The 27,305-nt window shown below is 44.8% G+C and overlaps 2 protein-coding genes across 3 annotated transcripts in view; one reads left to right on the top strand and one right to left on the bottom strand.

Annotated features, from left to right (window-relative positions):
• Positions 1-7,724: 7,724 nt before the first annotated feature.
• Positions 7,725-19,811, top strand: LOC138801865 (E3 ubiquitin-protein ligase TRIM11-like). The gene is made up of 2 exons (XM_069984964.1): positions 7,725-8,600; positions 17,519-19,811. The coding sequence occupies exons 1-2, from the start codon at positions 7,725-7,727 to the stop codon at positions 18,830-18,832; spliced, it is 2,190 nt and encodes a 729-aa protein (XP_069841065.1). The 3' UTR covers positions 18,833-19,811.
• Positions 19,812-25,415: 5,604 nt separating this feature from the next.
• LOC138801529 (sulfotransferase 1C1-like) overlaps positions 25,416-27,305 on the bottom strand; it is a 30,744-nt gene continuing 28,854 nt past the window's right edge. For both annotated transcript variants that reach the window (XM_069984443.1, XM_069984442.1), the window contains exons 6-8: positions 26,419-26,513; positions 26,155-26,335; positions 25,416-25,951 (exon numbers count right to left, since the gene is read on the bottom strand). In XM_069984443.1, coding sequence (XP_069840544.1) covers positions 25,839-25,951; positions 26,155-26,335; positions 26,419-26,513 — 389 coding nt within the window. In that variant the 3' untranslated portion in view covers positions 25,416-25,838. The remainder of the gene's footprint in view (positions 25,952-26,154; positions 26,336-26,418; positions 26,514-27,305) is intronic.

Below are 27,305 nucleotides of genomic sequence, written 5' to 3'. Positions count from 1 at the left end.
AAAGAGCGCTGCACCTCACACCTATGGCTGACACTAGTGCCTCTCGGCTGCATAAAAAACGTCAGAATTTTGTGTATGAATTGTTCAAGCCACACTGCCCCATGTACCGCGTGCAGGTATCTGAAGAATCAGAAGAATAGTGCACGCTTTATGGAGCTAAAACGTTCCATTCGCCAGCTTAAAGTTTCCTATGCTATGCTGTATCCTGTCAAGGGTCAATTTATCTGTTTATATTGTTCCATATATGTGGTTAAATGTGTACTTTGTTCAGTCATTATACCACCACCTTACAACAGCTCTGTCCTTAAGGCCGTACTCAGTTTAGGCGCTATACACACGGATGCTCCACTGCTCCTCATAGGTGATTTCTATACGGTTGTGGACAACCTCATGGATAGGGTTTCCATGGCGGTGATGGCTTCTGATGATTGACCAGGCCCTTTGGGAGCGTTATTATCCGAGGTAGCATTATTTGATATTTGGAGAGCACGGCATCCTGGTGTGAAGACCTACTCTTGTTACTCTGCTACGCACCATAATCTGTCCCGCATAGATTTAGCTTTGGGGGACACACATCTCCTAGCCAGTGGGTGGGGGTGGCTTATCTTCCCTGCACTTTGTCCGATCACTCCCTCTTTAAGTTTGGTCATCAAACAACCCTAATTTTTGTGTCCGTAAAAAAAAACCTGATCCGTTTTGATCCATTTTTTTTTATAATGGAAGTCAATAGAAAAAAACGGATCAAAATGGATCAGTACAAAAAGATTGGAGATGTATTGTTACCCAAATTACTGGAGGTATGGCAGAACTCAGTGGAGGCAGGCCTACTGCCTGAGATGATGAGGGAGACGTTGATTGTTGTCTTACCCAAACCTGGCAGGGATGTATCCCTACCGGGATCTTTTCAGCCTGACATTAAAATATTGGCTAAAGCCATGGATAATAGGCTTTCCCTATATATGTCTTCTCTGATTCATCCCAACCAAACGGGATTCTGCCAGGTCCACGGCGATGAACATTCGTCGCTTATTTGTTAATCTCCAGTTGCCTTCAGAGGCCTCCAGGGATAGGGCGGTGTGCTCGCTCGACGCTGTCAAGGCATTTGACAGCATGGAGTGGCCATTCCTGTAAGCTGTGCTGAAAAGGATTCATTTCAGGCGGCACTTTATCTCCTGGGTTTGGTTGTTGTATTCCTTTCTCTGTGTCAGATTAAGGATAAATGGAGGCTTATCCTCTGGTTTTCTTTACAACGGGGAACACGGCAGGGCTGTCCCCTCTCCCCGTTGCTTCTTGCACCCGCCATAGAGCCGCTTGCGGCCCTAATTCGGGCACACCCAGGAGTTCGTGAGTTTAAGAAGGGTACCCTGGAGGAGAAAATTGCATTATATGAAGATGATTTTTTTATTGAATCTAAAATGACCCAATGCGTCCCTCTCTACAGCTATGACCCTCATAGGTGAATATGGCAAATTCTCAGGGTTGTCTATTGGCTGGGACAAGTCGGTGCTGCTGCGATTTGACAAAGAGTCTGTGCAACTTGCCAACTCCTCTGCCCCCCTTAAGACTGTTAAGGAATTTAAGTACCTTGGCATAGTGATTTCCAAGGATATCAGAGCGTATGAAAGACTTAACTTGCTCCCTATTCTTTCCAAATTCCAAGCTAAGTAGGGGGTGTGGGGGAGACTTTCTCTATCAGTAGTGGGACGGTTTAATTTACTAAAAATGATTTGGATGCCTCAACTCCTGTATGTGCTACATAAGTCCCCTGTGTGGGTTCCCCGGCGATTTTTGCATAAAGTTCATAGTCTACAGTGGGGAAAAAAAGTATTTAGTCAGTCACCAATAGTGCAAGTTCTCCCACTTAAAAAGATGAGAGGCGTCTGTAATTTACATCATAGGTAGACCTCAACTATGAGAGACAAAATGAGAAAACAAATCCAGAAAATCACATTGTCTGATTTTGTAAGAATTTATTTGCAAATTATGGTGGAAAATAAGTATTTGGTCACCTACAAACAATCAAGATTTCTGGCTCTCACAGACCTGTAACTTCTTCTTTAAGAGTCTCCTCTTTCCTCCACTCATTACCTGTAGTAATGGCACCTGTTTAAACTTGTTATCAGTATAAAAAGACACCTGTGCACACCCTCAAACAGTCAGACTCCAAAGTCCACTATGGTGAAGACCAAAGAGCTGTCAAAGGACACCAGAAACAAAATTGTAGCCCTGCACCAGGCTGGGAAGACTGAATCTGCAATAGGCAACCAGCTTGGAGTTGAGAAATCAACTGTGGGAGCAATAATTAGAAAATGGAAGACATACAAGACCACTGATAATCTCCCTCGATCTGGGGCTCCAAGCAAAATCTCACCCTGTGGGGTCAAAATGATCACAAGAATGGTGAGCAAAAATCCCAGAACCACGCGGGGGACCTAGTGAATGAACTGCAGAGAGCTGGGACCAATGTAACAAAGCCTAACATCAGTAACACACTACGCCGCCAGGGATCCTGCAGTGCTAGACGTGTCCCACTGCTTAAGCCAGTACATGTCCGGGCCCGTCTGAAGTTTGCTAGAGAGCATTTGGATGATCCAGAAGAGTATTAAGAGAATGTCCTATGGTCTGATGAAACCAAAGTAGAACTGTTTGGTAGAAACACAACTTGTCGTGTTTGGAGGAAAAAGAATACTGAGTTGCATCCATCAAACACCATACCTACTGTAAAGCATGGGGGTGGAAACATCATGCTTTGGGGCTGTTCCTCTGCAAAGGGGCCAGGACGACTGATCCGGGTACATGAAAGAATGAATGGGGCCATGTATCGTGAGATTTTGAGTGCAAACCTCCTTCCATCAGCAAGGGCATTGAAGATGAAACGTGGCTGGGTCTTTCAACATGACAATGATCCAAAGCACACCGCCAGGGCAACGAAGGAGTGGCTTCGTAAGAAGCATTTCAAGGTCCTGGAGTTGCCTAGCCAGTCTCCAGATCTCAAACCTATAGAAAACCTTTGGAGGGAGTTGAAAGTCCGTGTTGCCAAGCGACAGGCCCAAAACATCACTGCTCTAGAGGAGATCTGCATGGAGGAATGGGCCACCATACCAACAACAGTGTGTGCCAACCTTGGGAAAACTTACAGAAAACGTTTGACCTCTGTCATTGCCAACAAAGGATATATAACAAAGTATTGAGATGAAATTTTGTTACTGAACAAATACTTATTTTCCACCATAATTTGCAAATAAATTCTTACAAAATCAGACAATGTGATTTGCTGGATTTGTTTTCTCATTTTGTCTCCCATAGTTGAGGTCTACATATGGTGTCAATTACAGACGCCTCTCATCTTTTTAAGTGGTGGAACTTGCATTATTGGTGACTGACTAAATACTTTTTTCCCCCACTGTATTTAGAAGCCTAATATGGGGTTCCCAACCCCATCAGAAACTTTGCAGAGGGCGAAGACAGCTGGGGGCTTGGCAGTACCTAATGCCATGATTTATTTTCTGGCATCTCAGCTCCAGCATATTAGGGGTTGGGAGACCGACGTGATATCGGATCCTACCACTACACTATTACAAGCCCATTTTAATTCCCCCAAATTATTTGAGGTGTTGGAAGCAAAACAGTTTTCCACCACTACTGTAGGTCAGCCTACATTTCAATTATAACACAGGGTTTGGTGGAAGGTGCGAGACATGTAAGGATTGATGGGATGCTCAGCGTATACCTCCATTTGGGATACTCCCTGGTTGGGAGAGCTCTGTGAAGGGGTTTGCCCAGTGGAAGTCACAGGACCTTAGGAGAGTGGGGCAATTATATCCCAAAGGCCAGTTGAAAAGCTTTCAACAATTAGAGGGGGAATTCTCTATACCTCATACCCAATTCTTTAGGTATCTAGAATTACGACATGCGTGTGAGGGGGAGGTCCTGACCCGAGAGCGTGTTACTATTCCACCTGTCAACATAGTTGGTACCTCCATGTCCATCTCAGGTTTAATTACTTTACTATACATTCACCTTCATGATAAATTCCTAGAGAAATACCCCCTAACTATAAAAGAAAAACGGGAGGCTGATTTGGGTCCTTTGGAAGATGACTTGTGGAAGGAGGGTGAGCAGCACTGCTTGTCCCAGCTATCTTATACATCGTGTGTACAGAACCCCAGCCTTTCTTTTTTTAAATTGGGGCCCGGCCTGATGCCTTGTGCCCTAGGTGTCGCAGGGACAAGGGAGGAATCCTGCAAATGTTCTGGTGGTGCCCCAAATTGACCAGATACTGGCAAGATGTCACCTCTACTATTCAAAAGGTTTTTTTCTATTAAACTTGAACAATCCGCCCTGGTTTGTATCTTGGGCTATGTGGAGGATATTGATCTAACTAACCCTGAAAAACTCACAGTGGCCCGGATACTGTATGTGGCCAGAAAGTTGATAGCTCAGTCCTGGCTTGACCAAAATCCCCTGGTCCTCTCTACTTTGATTACTAAAGTTAACTGGTTGATAGCTCATGAAAGGAGGTATGCCTATGAAAAAAGGGAGGCTTTAAACAAATTTGAAAAGATCTGGGCCCAATTGCGTGATACATGGGGCATGGCACCTTCCTCTCTCACTAGGGGCATGGCTCCTCCCTCTTACACACCTGAGCGCTACTGTTGCGGGGAGGTTGTGGGGTACTGACTTTCTGATTACTATATTGTTGGTCTGCTAAGATTACAATGTTATCTTTAAGTACTGTGTCGGTGGACATTGGAAGTCTTTTTCACCTTGTTTTTGATATTGCTATAATCAGCTATGTCTTCCAGTGGAATGATAAATGTGATGGTAGATCCATACAGAACCCCAAGGACCCCCATTTCTTGTTTTGTGACATTTTCTGGTTGATGAGAAGCATACACATCTCCACATTGTGCCTGTATATTGGAAAGGCTTCTATTAACTCCAAGCTTTGTAATGTTCCTTACAGATCTTCCTCTGCCCCCCATCACAACTGAATCTCAAGTCTTAGATCGGGGATCCTGGGTAAGTCAGGGAAATCACACATTTTACTCTCACAAAACGTGTTTCCTTATCCTGTAAATCTGAGAATTTTCCTAATAACATCTATACCTTCCCATACCATCTATCCTTAAAGGAACACATCCACTATCACCATTCCTGCAGTGCCATCTGTTGCATCCCAGCTTTGCTGCATCCATACATTCCATTACTGTATCTTGGTCATGTGACCTTTGGTCAGCCACCATCTTGACTTGACATATTTCATATTGCATCCTCTCCATATTTCATATTGCACTTTGGCAGTTTTTTGCGTTTACATCATTTACCGTGCAAGATCAGCAATGTGATAATGTGACACACTTTTGTTGCCCCCTTAGAGGACTCCTAGGAGCAGTACCATGATTGCTCATAGGAATCAATGCCGTACATATGTACTGCGTTGATCAATGTTTTCAGTGATTGATTGTTTCTGGCTCTTGAAGGCAGCCTGAGGAAATTGCCAAGCTGGGGACAGCACGAAAGTGTTCCTGAGGCCCCAGCCGGTAAGTATGATGGAATTCCCCCACCCCGTGCATTCGCATTGTGGGAGAGTGATCACGCTACTAGACCACCACGGGTACTTTTTTAGCAGCATTTAAATGCCACTTAAAGAGGATGTACCACCAGGTACATCCTCTTTAACCTGACACAGGGATAGAATGGCACTGTCACGGGCATGCCGGTGCCGCAGTGCGTTTTACGAACCGCGGCCCGGTTCCCGTGTACGGCACCATTCTATCCACAGTTACCAGCCGGTGCTCAAGCACTGGAGGCCGGCCCGCCGCAAGTGGGAGGGAATTCCCTCCCCTCTATGACGTGGCTCCATTGATTCTATTGGAGCCGCGTCATAGAGGGGAGGGAATTCCCTCCCACTGGGGTCGGGCCGGCTTACCTCCAGTGCTTGAGCACCGGCCGGTAACCGTGGATAGAACGGCGCCGTTCTATCCCTGTGCCACCTCTTTAAATGGTTAATTAGCTGTGGTCCCTATTTGCTGATAGCAGCTGTGAGAGGCATGGTACAGAGGGGGCTCATGTACCCCCTTAACAGCTCCATAAGGTACCAGGTACGTCATTGGTCGTTGAGGGGTTAATCTGAAATCCTCACAGAGTTACTCTCTAGGTTGTGACCTGTAAGGCATAAAAATCTTGAGAACCTTCTATAATGAAAGGTATTCCATTGTTTTCTTAAATTTTCATATGAAGGCGTTTCTGAGTATCGCAGGTATCTCTTACAGATGCTAATAGGAGTGTGAACAATAAGCCTCTACCTGTAGTTATAATGTAAATGAGGGATGACCACAGGGTGCCATATTGTGCTGAACCAGTTTGATAAGTCGGTGCATGTTTGCATGTTGTACGGTGGGCGGGAGCCCAGACTGATGATGAAAAGTCCCTTTAGTCATGAAGGTAGAATGGGACATCTCCAAGAAGGCGGAGAACAGACGGCTGTAGCCATCAAAGGGGTATAAAGGACCCAAACCAGGCTCAGAAAGAACTTACTTGGAGAACTTGTTGGAGAAGGAGACCCTGACGGGAGATATAGAGCTGAGTGTGGAGAGTCCATGTACGGTAACTATAACACAAGGAATTATTATATAATGTAGTGGCTGCTGATTGTAAGGAATATGGCGTCTCTGTGTTGTTGTTGCCTCTGCGAGTTATAATAATAACTATAACAATCTATAAGATATACAGATACGTGATGGTATGACGTACAGTATTGTATAGATTTGATCAGATCATTGATATGTGGAAAGCCAATTCATGCCCATGTACTTTCATATAAACGTGTCATTCATGGGCAGTGGTTAGAGAAGTAGAGGTTGCATCAGGAGCGGTTGCTCTTGCGATCCTTTCCTCTATCCCTTCCTCTCATACAGATACATTGTTGTATTTCATGTTGGTTTCTTCATTCTTTCCTTGCTTACCGTGGTGGTTACTTGTAGATTTTGAGGTTGTGCATTGAAAAGGGATTTGGGGTTTTAGACTTAATTCCATAATAGTTTGATCAATCATGTCTGTTCATTTGGTTACACTTATATTTTTAAATTTTTGACCCTTAATTGAAAAATATAGCAATGGGGAACTACATATCAGCTATACGTTCAGGTGCCCAAAGTCCTTTCAAATTACTTGGTCAGCTGACAGCTATTCTGTTTGCCCTTATAGACATGCAGGACCCAGTAGGCTGAGAAAGCAGACTCCTCTGCCATCTCCAAACCCCTGTGTCCTTCCACCAGACTCCTGTCCTGTGTTTTTCCTTTAGACTACTCTTTGCCCTCCCGACCACCTCTCTTTTCCCTCCAGGTTCCTCTGTCACCCCTAGATGTCTCTTGTCTTCATCGGACTCTTTCTACTCATTTAGACACTTATGTCCCATTCCAGGCTGCTCTGTTGCCTTCACATTTCTCTGTCCCTCCTTGACTTCTCTGACTCCTCTGTTGCACCCAAACTATCTTTTCCCCCTCCAGAGTCCTCTGCTTTACTCAAAATGGCTCTTTCCCTTCAGACCCCTGTTTCTTTCTGACTACTACAGAATCCATGTATCCATGTTTTCCCTGTTGTGGGATTTAGTTGCCCGGTGATCAGGTTTGTGTGGAGTTCCCTAATCTCTAATTATAATAATTTATAATACTAAAAATAATAGTACATCAGTGTTAATCATTCTTTTCTCCTTTTACAGAATGGCGTCTGCTGAGCTGAGGGAAGAGCTGAACTGCTCCATCTGCCTGAGCCTCTATACAGATTCCGTATCCCTGAGATGTGGACACAACTTCTGCCGCTCGTGTATTGTTCAGGTGCTGGATACACAGGACGGGGCTGGAGGTTACTCCTGTCCTGACTGCAGAGCAGAATATCCCGAGCGTCCGGCCCTGGAGAAGAACAGGAAGCTGGGTAATATAGTGGAGCGTTTCTTATCTACTCAGCCTGATATGGAGGAGGCCAGAATCTTCTGCACTTACTGTACAAAGTCTCCTGTCCCGGCTGTGAAGTCCTGTCTGCAGTGTGAGAACTCTCTATGTGACGATCACCTGACAGCCCACAACAAGACCATGGATCATATACTAACAGAACCCACCGGCAACTTTGGTAACAAAAAATTTCCCATCCACAAGAAGGTTCTGGACTATTTCTACCCACATGATGCAGCTTGTCTGTGTGTGTCTTGCTGTCTGGTTGGGAAGCACAAGGGACACCTGGTAGAACTTTTAGATGCGGCTTCTGAGGAGAAGAAGAAGAAACTGAGGAAAGAGCTGGATGACCTGGAACCTCAAAGAGCAGAAATTGAGACAAGGCTCCATGATCTGCACAGTAATAGGAGGAATATCCAGGAGAAAACCTCCGATAAGAGGAAGAACGTCAGTAAGTTATTTATGGACATTGAGGAACAACTGGAAAAGGCTGAAAAGAAAGCGCTGAGCGAGATCTCCAGGCAGGAGGAGAAGATTGTGTCCCAGATGTCTGAGCTGATCAAGAAGCTGGAAATAGAGGAGGACGAGCTGTCCAGGAAGATGCATCACCTGGAGGAGATGTGTCATGTCACTGACCCAATAAGACTCGTATAAGATTTTTCTTTTTTGGGGCCCTTTAAATAAAAGATGAAATATAGAAAGGATGAGTCAGCTTTATACTTGGTAACTCAGTATCAAATCACAGATAGAAAATTGTGTCATTTGTCTGCTACTCGTTGTTGTATTGGAATCACATTACTAGTTTAGGGTGAGATTTGTCATATAATTTATATTGGAAAACATTTATTAGAAGCTAAAAATAATTCTCAGACGTGGTGAGATGTGCATAATTTACATTGACAGCTACGTATGTGGTGTCGTACCACCCGGTTCTGTCTATGGCACCTTAGTAAGTCACTCCCTCAGGTTCACACAAGTGGGAGAGGTAGTGTTGTGTTTTCCCCACTAGGTGTCACTACTGTTTTTACTGAACCTATTAAACAGCTAAAGGAAAGGAAGGGGTTAAATTGTTTGTACCACATGTTATGTGCTGACCAGTCACAGGTGCTATTTATCCTCTGTCCTATCTCTTCTTCTCTCTCCCACACACACAGTCAGCCCCACCACTTACAGGAGGGTTTAGTTAAGCCCCTGTAGCAGGAGTTATTTCTTGGTGGGAGGAAGTGTTAAGTCTTAGAATTGTATTCAGTGTGAAAGGAAGCAAGAACCAACTAGTCTCTGCAGAAGTTAAGCCAGGGCCTGGCTTTGGCCAGGACCCCTGACAGGGACACAGAAACAGACTTTATTCTCTATGCAAGTAACTAGGATGACTATGCAGTGCTAGGCTCTACTAAAGGAGAGAGAGGCCACCTAGGAAACACCTTGCCCACGCCAGGAACCTCTTTAAAATGTGCAGGGCAGTTACTTGAAGCAAGAGGAACTGACCCCAGTATGACAAAGCTACCATGCAAAGGCCTACTGCACAGTGCTAGATGACTGGGAAAGGTCGGAAGTCTGCAACACCCAGATAACCAACGACTGGGGCTCGTATTACCCCCTTAGGATGGGTATCCCACAAATAGGGGGCATAAGACGCTTCAGAGCCAGTATAGGCATCTGTGAGTACAGGTTTCTTCTTATCTCTTCTATTTCTACACCTCTTCCGGCAGAGCACATTTACTACATTGGGCAGGGCTCCTCTGGCAACTCCTCACTACAAAGAACCTATTACTACAAGCACTGTGTGAGGAACTTACCCGACCGCGCTCCAGCGACGTCTGTCCCGGCCAGAGCGTAGCGCCGCCTTCCTCTCCGGGGCCGGGTGACGTCACGGAGACCCGACGGCGTCCTTGGTTACCAGGGACGCCGCGGGCTCCGATGACGTGCGGCGGCTCAGCTGAGTAGTATCAGGCTCAAGCTGAGTGGCAGACGTCTCTGCCACCCGGCTTGCAGCCTACACATGTGAATTGATCAGGACTCAGGAGTCCAGACCAATCACATCCTGATCTGGGCTCCTGGTCCTGTATTTAAAGAGCCAGCGGTCATTCACTGATCGCTGGCTATTAGGTGTACTCCTGGTCCCAGCTCTCCCTTGTCTATTCCTGCGTTCCCCGTCCTAATCCCTCCTACTGCTCGACTCGTTATTCTGACCTCCCGCCTGACTTGTGACTACTCTTTTGGATTGCTGACTTTGTACTGCGTTGCCCGTGTGGTTTGACCCGGCCTTGATTACTACTCCTTATTGTGTTTGTCTGTCCGTATTGTTTTGTGTACCACGTATATAGTGCAGGGAACGTCTTCGTGGTTGTCCGCGACCGCCTAGGGTCGGCTGAGGCAATTAGGCAGGGACAGTGGGTGGTTCAGATCAGGGCCCACTGTCTGATTGTGTCTGTGTTAGTCTGACACACTGGTTCTACCTCACTGTCAGCACCTACGTTGTATGTCAAGATTTGTACTGTTTTCATCACGTGTACTGTTTATCCTGAGTTATTCTTCAGTAAAGTATTATATTTTTACTAAAACGCACAGGATTCTGGTCTACTCTTTCAGCACCTGCACCTACACACCTTTGTATACTTGGGTTATCCTCCCCTTTCTGTGAGTGGTGGTACCAACAACCTGGGGTGGGTCTACTACCACTCCAGGCTACTGTGACAAGTGCCCAAGTGACCCTAAACTCCCCCGGAGGTTACCGACTATAGGGGCAGCCGGACCAACCATCACACATAGAGATAGAGAACTATCTAAATTGTCCTGACATCACAGTCTCAAGTTTGACTCCTCCCACTCACAGAGTATGTCAGATCATCTATTGAAGAAAACATGGGGGTCCCACTAGCTTAGGGGCCCAATCACAACCCTGTCTATTGAGACCCCTATAACTACACTTTGGCTATGCTGAAAAATAAGTTACAACAAACTCATAGGAGCCAAAGGTTGAAGGTAAGGACTATACTTTTAATTAAGCCTTAGGCCATGTTTCTGTTCTTTTTGGGGGCCAATTTTAAACTGTAAAATGTCTGTTTTATTATTTAAAATGTCCCAGAAGACAAGAGCATTTTTTTTCACTATTAGTTTTATTGAACCCAACAGTAAACTATTATTTATCCATGTACAAATTACTTTTACAGTAGTATTTTTTAAAGCCATAAAATTGTCATGCTGTTTTGATTTGGTACAACCCAAGATACAGCCACATTTTGGGTCTGAAATAGCAAAAAATGTATTCCACATAAAAAAAAAACATTTGTTTGCCACTGCTTTAGCTAAAATCCAGAAAAAGACTAAAAATATGGTTTAAAAAATGGACCAAAATGGCTGAAATTTTATCTGTAAATTGAGCCATTTTATATACAATGAAGGGGTTTTGAGCTGTACAATTAGTGTGTGTGGTGATTGAGGGTTCAGGACTTGATGGTTCTACTGACGGCAGAATCACAAGTAAGTGTTAAATCAGGCTGATATCACCCCATGTAATAGGAACAGTGATTAGTCTATGTCCGTTATCAGCTCGTTTATTGACTGGTCAGTTAGTTTTGACTGGTCAAACAATCATTGGCAATTGGTTGAGCATCTCCCCGTGTAACAGGGGATGACGAAGATGACAGCAAAGGGACATTGGCACTTATTGACAGTGTAGGTTTGGTCTATGTAATAAGGCCCTTAGTCTCTGTGCACACTGTGAGTCTTATGAGGGAACACTCTTTGGAGCTATTTGTCACAAGCTATGGGTTGAGAACGAGACACAAGACAGTGGGCCCTGAATAAGACCCCACCCGCTGTCACCTGCCTACTTGCCTCGGCCGACCCTAGGCGGTCGCGGACAACCACGAAGACAATCCCTATGCTAAATACGTGCAGAACATTAAACGCAGACAGACAGACAAACACAATGCAGAAAAGTCAACTAGCCGAGTCAGAACCAGACGAGCAACGCAGTACCAAAATCAGGGAGAAGAGGATAGTCAGGGGACAGGCAAAAGGTCAGAATCCAGGCAAGACAAAATAGCAGAACAACGCAGGGAACAGGGAACTGGAGAGCTGGGATCAGGACAACTAATAACCAGCAAAGAGAGCTGGTAGTGATGACACTTTATACTGGGTCAGGAGGCCGGACCAGTACACCATTGGTCCGACCCCCTGACTCCTGATACTTGGCAGCTGGTCTGCTCCAGACCGAGTGACGGAGCAATCCGCCTCTCAGCCTGAGCCTGATGCAGTTCAGCTGCAGAGGTTGGACGGCCGGCAGGAGTGACGCGGAGCCGCAGCGTCCCTGGTTGCCAGGGACGCCGTCGGGTCTCCGTGACGTCACTCGGCTCGGCCGGCTGCCGGGACCGAGGAGGACGCCGCAGGAGCGCTGGCAGGTGATTTCCTAACATTACCCCCCCTTTTATGAGGGGCCTCAGGACCCTTAATCAAAGGATCAGGCTTGAGAGGGTTACATAAATGAAATTGTCGAACCAGACGCGGCGCATGCATGTCCCTACTTGTGACCCAAGTGCGCTCTTCAGGACCAAATCCCCTCCAATGAACCAGGTACTGCAAAGAATTCTGGACCCAACGAGAATCCAGAATTCTCTCTACTTCGTATTCCAGCTCTCCTTGAACAACCAAGGGAGCAGGGAGGACAGATGGCAACACCGGATTAACATATTTCTTCAACAGTGATTTGTGGAATACATCATAGATTTTCATACTTTTAGGCAATTGCAGCTGAAAGGAAACAGGATTGATGACCTTAAGAATAACATAGGGACCGATGAATTTGGGTGATAGTTTACTGGATGGCGTTCTTAATTTCAAATTCCTGGTCGAGAGCCATACCTTATCTCCCACCTTGTACTCTGGACCAGATATGCGTCTCTTATCAGATTGTCTTTTAGAACTTTCTTGGGCTTTAACCAGGTTCTGCAGAGCCTGGGCCCAGACTGTGCACAGTCCTTTGTAGATCTTTTCAGCGGATGGGTTGACTGACTCAGCAGCATGAACGGAAGAGTACCTGGGATTAAACCCAAAATTGCAAAAGAAAGGCGACATCTTGAGAGACTGATTTTCACGGTTATTTAGTGCAAACTCAGCCAAGGGTAAATATTCCTTCCATTTGTCCTGAGAACTAGCAACAAAACATCTTAAAAACTGCTCTAATGACTGGTTTACTCTCTCAGTTTGACCATTAGATTGAGGATGGAATGCTGAGGAAAAGGACAAGGATATACCCAGACGCCCACAGAACTCTTTCCAGAACTTAGATACAAATTGTACCCCCCTATCCGAGACAATGTTTTCGGGTACCCCATGTAGGCGGAGAATATGATTAATAAATAGAGAGGCCAAACTACGAGCAGTAGGGAGTTTACTCAGAGGGATAAGATGACACATCTTCGAAAATCTATCAATGACCACCCAAATCACCGTTTTACCCTTGGAGACTGGTAGATCAGTTATGAAGTCCATAGAGATGTGTGTCCAGGGTTTGGTAGGTACCGGTAAAGGTTGAAGAAGTCCCTCCGGCAACCTACCAGATACCTTTGACCTAGCACAGATCTCACATGCCTCTACAAACAATTTTGTATCTCTGGCCCAAGATGGCCACCAATAATGACGAGCTAAGAGATATTTCGTTCCGGCAATGCCTGGATGACCTGCTAGTACAGAGCAGTGAATTTCTTCAAGGACTCTGAGACGGAGATTAGGGGGAACGAATAGTTTATTTTCTGGAGTGTTCCTAGGGGCCATGGCTTGTGAGTCTATCACTTGGGCAGCCAGATCGGGCTGTAAAATGGCCACTACTACTCAAGGAGATAAAATAGTTGCAGGATTCCCTGTAGGAGTCATTTTATGGCGAGAAGTTCTCTATTGCCTATATCATAATTGGTTTCCGCGCTAGAGAACTTTCTAGAGAAATACGCTATGGGTTTGAGATTGGTAAGCGTGTGAGAACCTTGTGAGAGCACAGCTCCCACCCCTACCTCTGAGGCATCTACTTCAACAATGAAGGGTTGCTCGAAGTCTGGTTGAATCAATACTGGAGCCACAGAGAAACACTCTTTAAGTTTGTCGAATGCCAGAACAGCTTCAGGAGTCCAGTTTCCCAAATCCGCTCCCTTCCTAGTCATATCAGTTAAAAGTTTAGCAATTATGGAAAAACCCTGGATGAATTTCCTATAATAGTTAGCGAACCCCAAAAATCTCTGTAACGCCTTGAGACTGTTGGGACGCTCCCACCTCTTGATAGCATCTATTTTAAGGGGATCCATTTCAAAAGAACTGGGGTTGATCTTATATCCCAAAAATGATATCTCCTGAACACCGAATTGGCACTTCGACAACTTAGCGAACAAATTGTTTAGTCTCAGTAGCTCCATAACTTTACGCACATGATATATGTGGGACGACCAATCAGGAGATTAAATAAGTATATTGTCTAAATACACCACCAAGAATCGACCTAAGTACTCACGAAACACGTCATTTACAAAATGTTGGAACACGGCCGGGGCATTGCATAACCCAAAGGGCATCACTAGATATTCGAAGTGGCCCTCAGGGGTATTAAATGCGGTTTTCCACTCATCCCCTTCCTTTATCCTAATCAGATTATAGGCTCCACGCAGATCAATCTTAGAAAACCATTGAGCCCCTACAATCTGATTAAACAACTCTGGAATCAATGGAAGAGGATGTTGGTTTTTAATGGTAATTTTATTCAGTTCCCTATAATCAATGCAGGGACGTAGACCGCCATCTTTTTTACCAACAAAGAAAAATCCTGCTCCTAGTGGAGAGCAGGAAGGACGGATGTGACCTCTGCGTAAACTATCCTTGATATATTCACGCATAGCCTCCCTTTCTGTCCTAGATAAATTAAACATTTGACCTTTAGGATATCTAGACTCAGGAATCAGATCAATGGCACAATCATATGGACGGTGCGGCGGCAATTCGTCCACTGATTTTTCATCAAACACATCAACAAAATCAGATAAAAATTCGGGGATCTCCCCTTCCAACAAAGAACATTCCGTTTGATGCAAAGAAATACAATGGGAAGCACATCCCGGACCCCATTGAATGAGTTCCCGGCTTGACCAGTCAAACACCAGTCAACCAGGGTAACCCCAAAATAATATCTGAGGACAAATTATCCATAACCAAAAAATCAAGGAACTCCGAATGGATAGACCCTACTTTTACCTCAAGATGGGGGGTGATATATCTCACCTTACCCTGCGCCAGTGGTGTAAAATCTGCTCCAGTAATACTCAGCGGGCACTTAAGCTGAAGAGGACACACCCCCAGACTGGACCAAAAACCAGAATTAATAAAATTAGCAGATGCCCCAGAATCGATATGAGCCGATCCTGAAATACTCTTTTCCCCTAAGGAAAGAGTAATAGGCACCATCAACTTATTTTTACTATCGAGCGGTATCTGTGCGCCTGAATGACCCCCTCGATAGTCATTCAGGCGCTGGAGTTTTCCGGCGGTGATCCAGGCCTGGAGGTACACTCCCGAACACGGTGTCCAGCTTTGCCACAGTATAGGCACAGATTGTGCTGTAAACGATAGGCTCGCCTTGTTCTAGCATCCGTGGCTCCAATCTGCATGGGTTCTTCTTGGGACAAGGACAGAGAAGGAGTAGGTTTAGGGGGAGAAAAGACAGAGGATGAGGATTTACAGGGAGCAGTGGTTAATTTCTCTCTACGTCTCTCTCGCATGCGCCTATCTACCCTTATAGCTAAGGTCATGGTCTCTTCTAAAGACTCAGGATGCGGATAAGCCACTAATAAATCTTTTAATTGGTCAGAGAGACCTACACGGAATTGGTACCGTAGTGCAGAGTCATTCCAACCGGAGGGAATACACCACTGGCGAAATTCTGCACAATAGTCCTCCACTGGTCTTTTTCCCTGTTGTAGTGAGGTTAATTGGCGCTCGGCCACTGCGGTCCTGTCAGGGTCGTCATATAGCAAGCCAAGAGCTGAAAAAAAATAATCAACAGAACTTAACTCAATGGCGTTGGGAGGTAGAGAAAAAGCCCATTCCTGTGGTGGTCCTTGCAGAAGGGACATGATAATTCCCACCCTTTGATTCTCGTCCCCAGAGGAACGTGGACGTAACCGAAAAAATAATTTACATCCCTCCCTGAAGGTCCGAAACTCCTTTCTATCCCCTTTAAACTTCTCCGGGAGCTGTACAGGTGGTTCGGGCGGGGAAGGAGTCGTCATAGTCACTTGACGGGGAGCAGCCTCCTGTTCCTGAACACGTTCCGCAAGTCTTCGGACCAACGTGTTCAGGTTTTGCATCTGCTCAACTAACGCCTTAATGGGATCCATGACAACTCTCGGGAGACGTATATATATAATTTTTAGGGCTGGTTATTCTGTCACAAGCTATGGGTTGAGAACGAGACACAAGACAGTGGGCCCTGAATAAGACCCCACCCGCTGTCACCTGCCTACTTGCCTCGGCCGACCCTAGGCAGTCGCGGACAACCACGAAGACAATCCCTATGCTAAATACGCGCAGAACATTAAACGCAGACAGACAGACAAACACAATGCAGAAAAGTCAACTAGCCGAGTCAGAACCAGACGAGCATCGCAGTACCAAAATCAGGGAGAAGAGGATAGTCAGGGGACAGGCAAAAGGTTAGAATCCAGGCAAGACAAAATAGCAGAACAATGCAGGGAACAGGGAACTGGGGAGCTGGGATCAGGACAACTAATAACCAGCAAAGAGAGCTGGTAGTGATGACACTTTATACTGGGTCAGGAGGCCGGACCAGTACACCATTGGTCCGACCCCCTGACTCCTGATACTTGGCAGCTGGTCTGCTCCAGACCGAGTGACGGAGCAATCCGCCTCTCAGCCTGAGCCTGATGCAGTTCAGCTGCAGAGGCTGGACGGCCGGCAGGAGTGACGCGGAGCCGCAGCGTCCCTGGTTGCCAGGGACGCCGTCGGGTCTCCGTGACGTCACTCGGCTCGGCCGGCTGCCTCGGCGCAGGATCCTAGCGCCGACAGAAGCAGCCAGGACCGAGGAGGACGCCGCAGGAGCGCTGGCAGGTGACTTCCTAACACTATCCATTGCAAAATTACTCCACACTTGTCAATAGAAAGTATAAGTTGTTATTGGGAGGTTAATCGATAAATTACACATGTATCGAGACCTAAATATTCCCATCATAAACCAGTCATCAACCAACTACATCAGTCACCTGCATTACTCTATACAATTTTGATGATCTGAATTGGGAAGTGTAGATTTAATAAGCACCCCAAAATGTATAAGGTACCTTACTTTTTATTAATGAAGTGTTGTGGGTGCCTTGGCTTCCTTTCCGGTACCGGTGATGGATTCTCTCTCCTATGAACAGGAGAAGGCAAAACAACCTTATCAATAATCCTGTAACAGATCTGTGATGGTTTATAGCTCTTACTACTTCCGTGTAACTCAACGAAGAACACAATTGCTGAGCTGCAGGGGTTAATTCTTCAGCACAATCTCTCCGCCTTCTTATGTAAAGAAACTTTTTAAGTTTCGATTCCTGCTCTTCCTTACTACAATGGCTACTGAGCTGATGGACGAGCTGATCTGCTCCATCTGCCACAGCCTCTATACAGATCCCGTATCCCTGACATGTGGACACAACTTCTGCTGCTCGTGTATTATTCAGGTGCTGGATACACAGGACGGGGCTGGAGGTTACTCCTGTCCTGACTGCAGAGCAGAATATCTCGAGCATCCGGCCCTGGAGAACAGTGAGTATCTTCCTGATATGCAGGAGACCAGAATCTTAGATGCGGCTTCTGAGGAGAAGAAGAAGAAACTGAGGAAATATCTGGATGAACTAAACCCTCAAAAAGCTGAAATTCAGACAAGAGTCCAGAATCTACATGATCGCAAGAGGAATATTCAGGAGAAAGCCTTCGATAAGAGAAGGAACGTCAGTAAGTTGTTTATGGACATTAAGAACCAACTGGAAATGGCTGAAAAGAAAGCACTGAGCGAGATCTCCAGGCAGGAGGAGAAGATTGTGTCCCAGATATCTGATCTGATCAGGAAGCTGGAAATAGAGGAGAAAGAACTGTCCAGGAAGATGCGTCACCTGGAGGAGATGTGTAATTTCTCCGACCCAATAAGACTCTTACAGGAACCAGACATTAGGGTATGTGATCATGGAGATGGTGTGGACACAGGGGGAGATGGTGGAAAGATCGAGTCTGAGGATGATCTGGATGAAGTTGTGATCTCAATGACTTTACACCGATCTATGAGGGATATTGTCATCCATGTAACATCACAGCTCGGGTTCCATGTTCCAGACATATTGCTGGATGAGGACACTGCTGGTAATTATGTGAAGGTATCAGAGGATTTGAAAACAGCGACAGAGTCAAAAGAGAAACAGGTCCGACCAGAATCACCAGGAAGGTTCCTGAGTTACCCCCAGGCTCTAAGCAGATGTGGCCTCTCTTCGGGGAGACATTACTGGGAGGTAGATTGGAACCAGATAGGTGACTGTATCATCGGAATGTCCCATCCCAGTATAAAGAAGAAAGGAAGAGCATCTGGTATTGGAGATAATGATAAATCTTGGTCTTTGATTATCTTCAATGGAATACTTAGCTCATTACACAAATCAGTTCAATTAAACCTCAATATAAAGCTTTCGTGTCCAACAATTGGAGTCTTCTTAGACTATGAGGCCGGGCGTCTGTCCTTCTATGAGCTGTGTGACCCCATCAGACACTTACACACCTTCACCGCCTCCTTTTGTGAACCCCTCCATGTTGCCTTCTACATGAATAAAGGAGCCTCTGTTACAGTAAGAAGCTGAGGCCGCTGCCTCCACCTCACAGTATGAGGACATTGTTATCTTAGTCACCTAGATCACTCACTATATAGAGATGTATCGGCAGGACCCTCTGATAACACAATGCATATGGTGACTCACAAGGTGCGGGGATTTTCTTGTTTGACATTGTGTTTTCCTTAGAGATCAGATATAAAATTAATACTGAAGGAGCTAATAATCGATGATCCTGGTGATTGATCCTGAGACTGGTAATATTCTGCTAGATGATTTTTTTTAATCCTGTATAGACATAGGTGATTGTGATTCTGGGGTGATGAATCCTGTAAGGTTTTCTCTGTAACATTACGTGTACTATATAGAATCCTTTTTTTCAAAGTGAACAATATATAAATATTAAAATGTAGAAACAGGAAAAGCGCTATGTGCAGGAGAGTAGACAACCAAGATTAAAGTGACTCTGTACCCACAATCTGACCCCCCTCCCCCAAACTACTTGTACCTCCGGATAGTTGTTTATAATCCAAGATCTGCCTTGGGGTCCAGTCGGCAGGTGATGCAGTTATTGTCCTAAAAACAACTTTTAAACTTGCAGCCCTGTGTCAAATTGGTGTAGCCTAGAGTGTCTGCGCCCTAGGCCTGCACCGCCTCTCCATCCCTCCTCACCTCCCTCTTCATCATTCGAAATGCAGGATTTTTCCTACTCAATCCTCCGGCGTAATTGTAAATAAGGTCCAAAAAGATAAATAAATGACCGTTCTGTTCAGGCGCAGGATCTCCAGTACATGCAACCTCCCAGCATCTCCAGTACATGCAACCTCCCAGCATCTCCAGTACATGCAACCTCCCAGCATCTCCATAAGCTTTCTTGCTCATAAGAAATTTGGCAGATTCAGTTCTTTCACTACAAAAACATCTATGTCCTCTTTTGTTTCCATGAAGTCAATGGAGCTCAGCGTTATAAGTAGATATCTTTTACTGATGAGATTTAGATACTGAAACATTTTCTTTTTTCAAATCTGTTGCTATTTCCTAATTATAATTTTATTATTTCATTTTTTTTCTATTTATTTATACATTATTATAAAGGCAGCCATCTTGCCTGAGCTGATTTTTTTTTAACAGCATTTAGTGAACTACTTACAGCAAGTCCCATGGACACGACTGGGAAGCATTACTAAGCATACTCTGTAACTTTTAAAGAGGTTATTCCATAGGGAGGGGGAGGCTGAGCTCCGAGCTTAATCTATTGCTATCTATCAACTGGTGTCACCTTTTACTGTAATGCTGCAATGCGGTCTCCTCCTTATCATCACAAACAGAACAGGAAGAATCAGCTTAGTTTTAGACCTAGTAAGAATAAAAAAACTGCACGATTTCAGGGTTACTATATACAGTAAAACAGAAAATTTGAAAAAAAAACCCCAAAAAACTAATATTTTGATTTAAAGCGAATGTACATCGCTTTTGCGATTTTTACATGGATAGACCGGCACGGAGATGATGGTGGCGCTGTCCTTTTTTTGAACCATGGCCGGTTCCCGTGTATGGCGCCAGTCTATCACTGAGCATTGGCCAGGGGTGAAGCACTGGAGGCAGGCCTTCCCCTCTGTGATGTGGCTCCATTAGAATCAATGGAGCTGTGTCACAGAGGGGAGGGCCGGACTGCCAAAGTCTTCCCAATGTTTCCCATACTCACAGGAACGCTGCTGTGGTAAAATGAAAGCTGAGCTGTGATTGGTTGCTATGGGTAACAATGAGAAACACAGCACAATACATCTCCCCACAGCAACCAATCACAGCTCAGCTTACATTCCTCATGTTGCTCAGGTAAAATGAAAGCTGGTTGCTATGGGCAACAAAGAACATTCCTACTCTAAGAGTACACGATAAATCCACCAAAGTTCTTGCGGTTGTGACTAATAAAGCGCTGTATATAGCAGCTATATAGATGTCACCGGAGATTATAGGAAGATGTAGCGGACAGAACAAGTGCAGCCTGACAGGACGTCTGGCAATGGTTTGACCAGTTTGTGTATGTATAAAAATTTTTTTAATACTTTTTTTTATTGGTTATAGGTGATGCATATAGATGAATAAAAACAACCTTTAGGCTGGGTTCACACTATGTATATTTGAGGCTGTATTTGTGAGGCTGTATAGCAACCAAAACCAGGAGTGGATTGAAAACACAGAAAGGCTCTGTTCACATAATGTTGTAATTGAGTGGATGGCCATCATTTAATGGCAAATATTTGCTGTTATTTTAAAACAACGGCTGTGGTATTGAAATAATGGCCGTTATTTACTGTTATATGGCGGCCATCCACTCAATTTCAACATTGTGTGAACAGATCCTTTCTGTGTTTTCAATCCACTCCTGGTTTTGGTTGCTATGAGGACCTGACATGAGGACCAAATACTGCCTGAAATATACATAGTGTGAACCCAGCCTTATAGCGTACGTGGAGTGCTGCTATTCTCTCACTCTCTCTTTCTATATATAAGGACAACAGTCTGTCAGTCACAATGGGGAGAGGCAGATGGATACACATAGTGTATACACCATACGTACATCATATACATACACATCCTCTATAAACATAGCTAATACACATTCTTCTTATAAAGTTATAAGGTAACACATTTTAGTTATGAATGAACAAACACACGGCTAACAGAAATGATGTATTTTCCTGCTAAAGAAATCCCAAAAATGTCTCCGGTTGATCGCTGGCATCCATCTTCATCCTGTCCAGTTGCTTTTGTCCCCATCCAATCAGAACCAAGTTCATCATTAGGCAATCGTCAGCGTGATATATTTATTGTACATATTGCTTCAATGGTAACAATAATATACGCATGCACTGCATTTGGTTTTAATGTACCGGCCATACTACACTGGACCACCAGGTGTCGCTGTCTTACAAGCTTCATCCTGAATTTAAAGGGCAACTCCGGCTGATCTGTCGGGTGCAGATGAAGAGAGAAGAAGAGGCCTGCGACCGACGGGGGATCGTGTGGTTAGGTGAGTTGTGAGTTTTTTTATTTTTATCAGAGGGGAACACTGGGGGCTGTATATATATGGGGGATGCACAGCACTGGGGGCTGTATATATATGGGGGATGCACAGCACTGGGGGCTGTATATATATATATATATATATATATATATATATATAGCCCCTAGTGCTGTGCATTCCCCATATATATATATATATATATATATATATATATGTACAGCCCCTAGCGCTGTGCATCCCATATATATATATATATATATATATATATATATATGGGATGCACAGCACTAGGGGCTGTATATATATATATATATATATATATATATATATATATATATATATACAGCCCCTAGTGCTGTGCATCCCCCATATTATATATATATATATATATATATATATATGTATACAGCCCCTAGTGCTGTGCATCCCCTATATATAAATATATATATATATATATATATATATATATATATATATATATATATTATATATATGGAGGATGCACAGCACTAGGGGCTGTATATATATATATATATATATATATAATATGGGGGATGCACAGCACTAGGGGCTGTACATATATATATATATATATATAGGGGATGCACAGCACTAGGGGCTGTATATATGTGGGGGATGCACAGCACTAGGGGCTGTATATATATATATATATATATATATGGGGATGCACAGCACTAGGGGCTGTATATATATATATATATATATATATATATATATATATATATATATGGGGGATGCACAGCACTAGGGGCTGTACGTATATATATATTTATATATATATATATATATAGGGGATGCACAGCACTAGGGGCTGTATATATATATATATATATATATATATATATATATATATATATGGGGGATGCACAATACTGGGGGCTGTATATATGGGGGAGGGACAGCACTGGGGGCTGTGTATATGGGGGAGGGACAGCACTGGGGGCTGTATATATATGGGGGAGGCACAGCACTGGGAGCTGTATATATAGGGGAGGGACAGCACTGGGGGCTATATATATGGGGTAGGCACAGCACTGCGGGCTATATATATATGGGGGATGCACAATACTGGGGGCTGTATATATATGGGGGAGGCACAGCACTGGGGGCTATATATATGGGGGAGGCACAGCACTGGGGGCTATATATATGGGGGAGGCACAGCACTGGGGGCAATATATATGGGGGAGGCACAGCACTGGGGGTTATATATATGGGGGAGGGACAACACTGGGGGCTATATAGGGGAGGCTCAACACTGGGGGCTGCATATATGGGGGAGGCACAACACTGGGGGCTATATATATATGGGGAGGCACAACACTTGGGGCTATATATATATGGGGGAGGGACAACACTTGGGGCTATATATATGGGGGAGGGAAAAGACTGGCGGCTATATATATGGGGAGGGACAACACTGGGGGTCATTTGTAAGGGAAACAACACAGGGGGCAATCTATAAGGAGGACGTCACAGAGGAGGCATCTATAAGGGTAACTACACCGCAGGATGTATATAATAGGGCATGCGCAGAGGGGGGGGGGGTATTTATTTTAGTGGACTAAACAGAGGGGTCATCTATAAGGGGACTACACAGAGGGGGCCATATACTACAGGGCAGGGATAGGGAACCTTGGCTCTCCAGCTGTTTAAAAACTACAGCTTTAGCTTTGACTGTCTACACATGATGGGAGTTGTAGTTTTGCAACAGCTGGAGAGCCGAGGTTCCCTACCCCTGGTATAGGGGATGCACAGAGGTTGTCATGTACTATAAACACAGAGGGGCTCTCTACTATAGTAGATGCACACAGGGCCATCTATGTGGAAGACTGAACAAGGGACCATCTATAAGGAGCCAGGGCTACCCACTGAAAGAGAGCTTAAAGGGGCCAATACAGATGTGCAGTGTGTATAGAGATGAGGATGGTGCCAGAGTAAGGAGCCTAATATGTCTGTCTGGCAGATTCTGTGGATTCGTGGCTCGGAGAAGTTCTCATAATGGCCCAGGACGGATGGAGAAGAAGACGAAAAGGGAAGAACTCCGATCAGAGAAGACGTCCCCTGTGAGTCACTAAATATATTTGCACTGTAATTTATATGTAGTACAGACCCTGTGTAGAGCTGGGTGTGTTGACGGTGTAGTGGTCGGTTGAGGGGGGGGGGCCCCAATTAAAAGTTTGCTATGGGGCCCAGCCATTTCTAGTTACGCCCCTGTGTGCAGGTGAGCTGTGTGGAGGATCAGGGGCTGGTCCAATCAGCTGCTGGACTGAGTTCCTGATCCTCCCTAAATAGTGAGTAAGCCCAGCAGACAGACGCTGGCTATTAGTGTTCTTTGCCAAGCTAGCTTGCTGTGACCTGTAGTCTAAGCTTTTGCTTGTTTTCTGACCCTTTGCTTGTTTTCTGACTTTCCAGTTTTGCTGCCTGCCTTGACCATATTGCCTGACCCTTGACCTTCCAACTGCCTCTGTTTTTTGTACCTTTGTTGCCTGCCGTTACTGACCCAGACTGTTCACTACGCTTTATTGTGTTTGTCTGTGTTCTGTGTTCCACTTACATCAATGCAGGGACCGCCTTCGTGGTTGTCCGCAGCCACCTGGGTCTGACCGAGGCAAGTAGGCAGGGACAGAGGGTGGGAACAGCCAGGGCTCACTGTCTGTCTGTATCTGTCTTACTGCCCTTGCCATACCTGGTGCTAACAGACACGTACTATATTCTTAAAAACATAGACGAAAAGACCACCTGGTCCATCTAGTCTGCCTTTTAGTAATTCCTTTCTTATTATCCTAGGATAGATATATGTTTAGCCGAGGCACGTTTAAATTTAGTTATTTTAGATTTACCAACCACCTCTGCTGGAGGTTTGTTCAAATGGTTTCTTCTACTTTCTTTTAGTCCAGGGTTGGACAAATTGCTCAAATAACCCCCGGCATTGCTATTTTCTATTAAGCCTCCGATCTGAGATGGTGTTGATCCGTTTTTGCATCGCTGATCCTACTCCTGCTGGGAGTTCAGCATCCAAACTGTGAAAATTTAGTCTAATTGGACGTAAATAGATCCGTAACCCATAGCTACCAAGCTACATCTTTCTTAAAGCCTTAAAGTCAAAGTCTTCAGTTAAAATGCTATATGCGGTGATCTTAAAGGGAAAGTGACCAGATTTCCTTGTGGTGTACGAGGCTGTATAATTATTGGATTTTGGCACAAGAACTGTGTAGTAAAGTGGTTTGATTGAATACTCGTTTCAGAAGTCATTCCCCTGCACGTTATATCACTGAAACGACTCCTTGGAAAGGAGTGTGTGGTACACAGGGGAGGCTAGTGTCACCACTCTGCCATATGACAATGCGCTACTGTAACCAGCTAGCCCTACACTACACCACCTGTTGCAGTTCCTTGTGGTCACCAGAAATTATTCCATGTGCTGGACTTTGGCTTTTTCACCCTAACCAATCTGAGCAAGCGGAGATGGAAAGATGGTGGGTGCCCAAAGCAGTCACCCCTCACCCCAAAAACTGTATCTGGAGAGAAACTGAAGATGAAATTTTTTTATTTTTCACTTATATTTAGAAATAAAACTTGATTTAGTGGAATAAAGCTTCATGATGATGTCACTTCCTGATGGACCTTATGTTCCAGTCTGTAAGATCTCTTCTTAGCCGGTATCCTGTATATAATTACACCAGCAGTGCAGCTCTATCACTATCCTAGGTAAGTATTGCTGGCATCGTTGGTTTATAGGGCAGAGTAAGTGAAGAGACATTATTGAAGCCATGTTTCTCTAGAGTATGTAGCGGCTTGTAAGTGTCTCCTGATGTCTCTGAACTATGGTGGATTTCCCCTTTAAATTGCAGTAAATAACAGAGACGTGGATATAACAATACAGAGAAGGTGGAGCTCCCCGGTATATGGCGGCACCAGACTGCATCCTATAGGGTCCCGTACAGTAAAACACATGGATTCGATTAATATTTCTTAGCCGACGTGTCAGATTTTACAGCGGAACGTCAGCGTGGACCCCTCCATCCTCTTCCGATATTCCTCATCAAATATTTTGTTCTGGGACTCTGTAAAGTGATTCATCCAATCACCAACCTCTCCTGAAGTAGAAAAAAAAAGGCATTTAGGGTGGAAATTCATTCAAATATTGAGGCGAAGGTACTCTATGGTAGGGCTTCCTTTCTGGCTGCTTTCGAGATGGCCGAGGGGCAGGGTGTGGTATATAACGGTGGTTCACTATCCAGTCCAGGCCACTATGATAACTGCAGTGATACCATCACCTCGTACACTATTATGAGCCCACCTTTCCTCATGAAGGAGACCTCGGACTGGTCCAGCAGACTGGAGGGGACGCTGGAGTAGTTGGTCATGGGATTCTCCTTCATGGCGGTAAATGACGTGTGTTGGTGGATCTTCTCCACAACATCTTCAGACAGGTCCTTCCCTAGGAATTTCATGACTTTCCTGATCTCCCGTTTGGGGTCCTACAGAATAAAGTGGCGCTCAATATACAATCCTTATACAAGTTGTGGCTGCTACTTCTCTCTGGAGTCAGCCACTTCCTCACCTCCTTCATATCCTCATAGAACAGATATAGAATGTCGTGCTTGTCTCTGGCGTTCCACCACCCAAGAACATGGCTGAACCAGCTTCCCCAGGCCACTGTGAGAAGACAGGCTGGATGTTAGGAGTTATGCTGGTTTCCTCTTAGCTCTCAGGTTGTAGGGATGTGAAGCTTTCTGCTGCTCCCTGCCTGTTTACTGCATTGTGGAAGATGTGTTTATATCCGACAGTGTGGTGTAGGAAAACATGATATCTCCATTGTTACATACAGTATGTCCATATAAACTAAGGGCTGTATTACATGATTCGGTAATTGTGCAGCAAGGGCTATATATATAGCATTAGCGATGTCCCTGCAGCCCTTGCTTTAAAAGTGTAGAATAATAACGTTTATACTTACCTCTCCACGCTCCCAGTGTTCTCCTCGCTTCTGCCCACTGTCCCCAGCTGGTGGTGGAACTTTAGAGCCGGTTTCTGAGTGACTAGCAGCATAGCCAATCACTGGCTGCAGCGCTGTCCCGTCTCAGCCAATGATTGGCTGAGTGGCTAAACATTTCAGAAACCGGCTCTAAAGTTCCACCGGCGGCTGCGGACAGTGGGCAGAAGTGAGAACGCTGGGTGGAGAGGTAAGTATAAACTTTTTTTTTTTTTACACAGTATCAGTTGTCAGCTGCACATTGCTATTACATGTAGCAATGTGTGCCCAATGCCTGATGATCTTTAGGTTGGGTTGTTTCATCAGCTGATTGTTGTTTTCATTACACAAAGCGATAATCTAGTTGGCCTGATTTGACAGATTAACGCTCTGTGAAATAGGGCCCTTAGGGCCAGGACTGTCACCAGAATTGTGAATGCTGCTCTGGAGTCAAATTAAGTTGCTCATCAGTGTAT

The sequence above is a fragment of the Dendropsophus ebraccatus genome, chromosome 9 (assembly GCF_027789765.1).
Source record: "Dendropsophus ebraccatus isolate aDenEbr1 chromosome 9, aDenEbr1.pat, whole genome shotgun sequence".
NCBI classification, from domain to species: domain Eukaryota; kingdom Metazoa; phylum Chordata; class Amphibia; order Anura; family Hylidae; genus Dendropsophus; species Dendropsophus ebraccatus.
Note: the sequence above shows the minus strand (reverse complement) of the source record. Positions and strands in the feature narration are given on the sequence as shown.

Bases quoted from the DNA above. Each gene is read 5' to 3' on its own strand.
- LOC138801865 (XM_069984964.1), top strand. From the start codon at position 7,725: ATGGCGTCTGCTGAGCTGAGGGAAGAGCTGAACTGCTCCATCTGCCTG. The intron at 8,601-17,518 runs GTATAAGATTTT...TCTTATGTAAAG, and splicing joins TCACTGACCCAATAAGACTC to AAACTTTTTAAGTTTCGATT.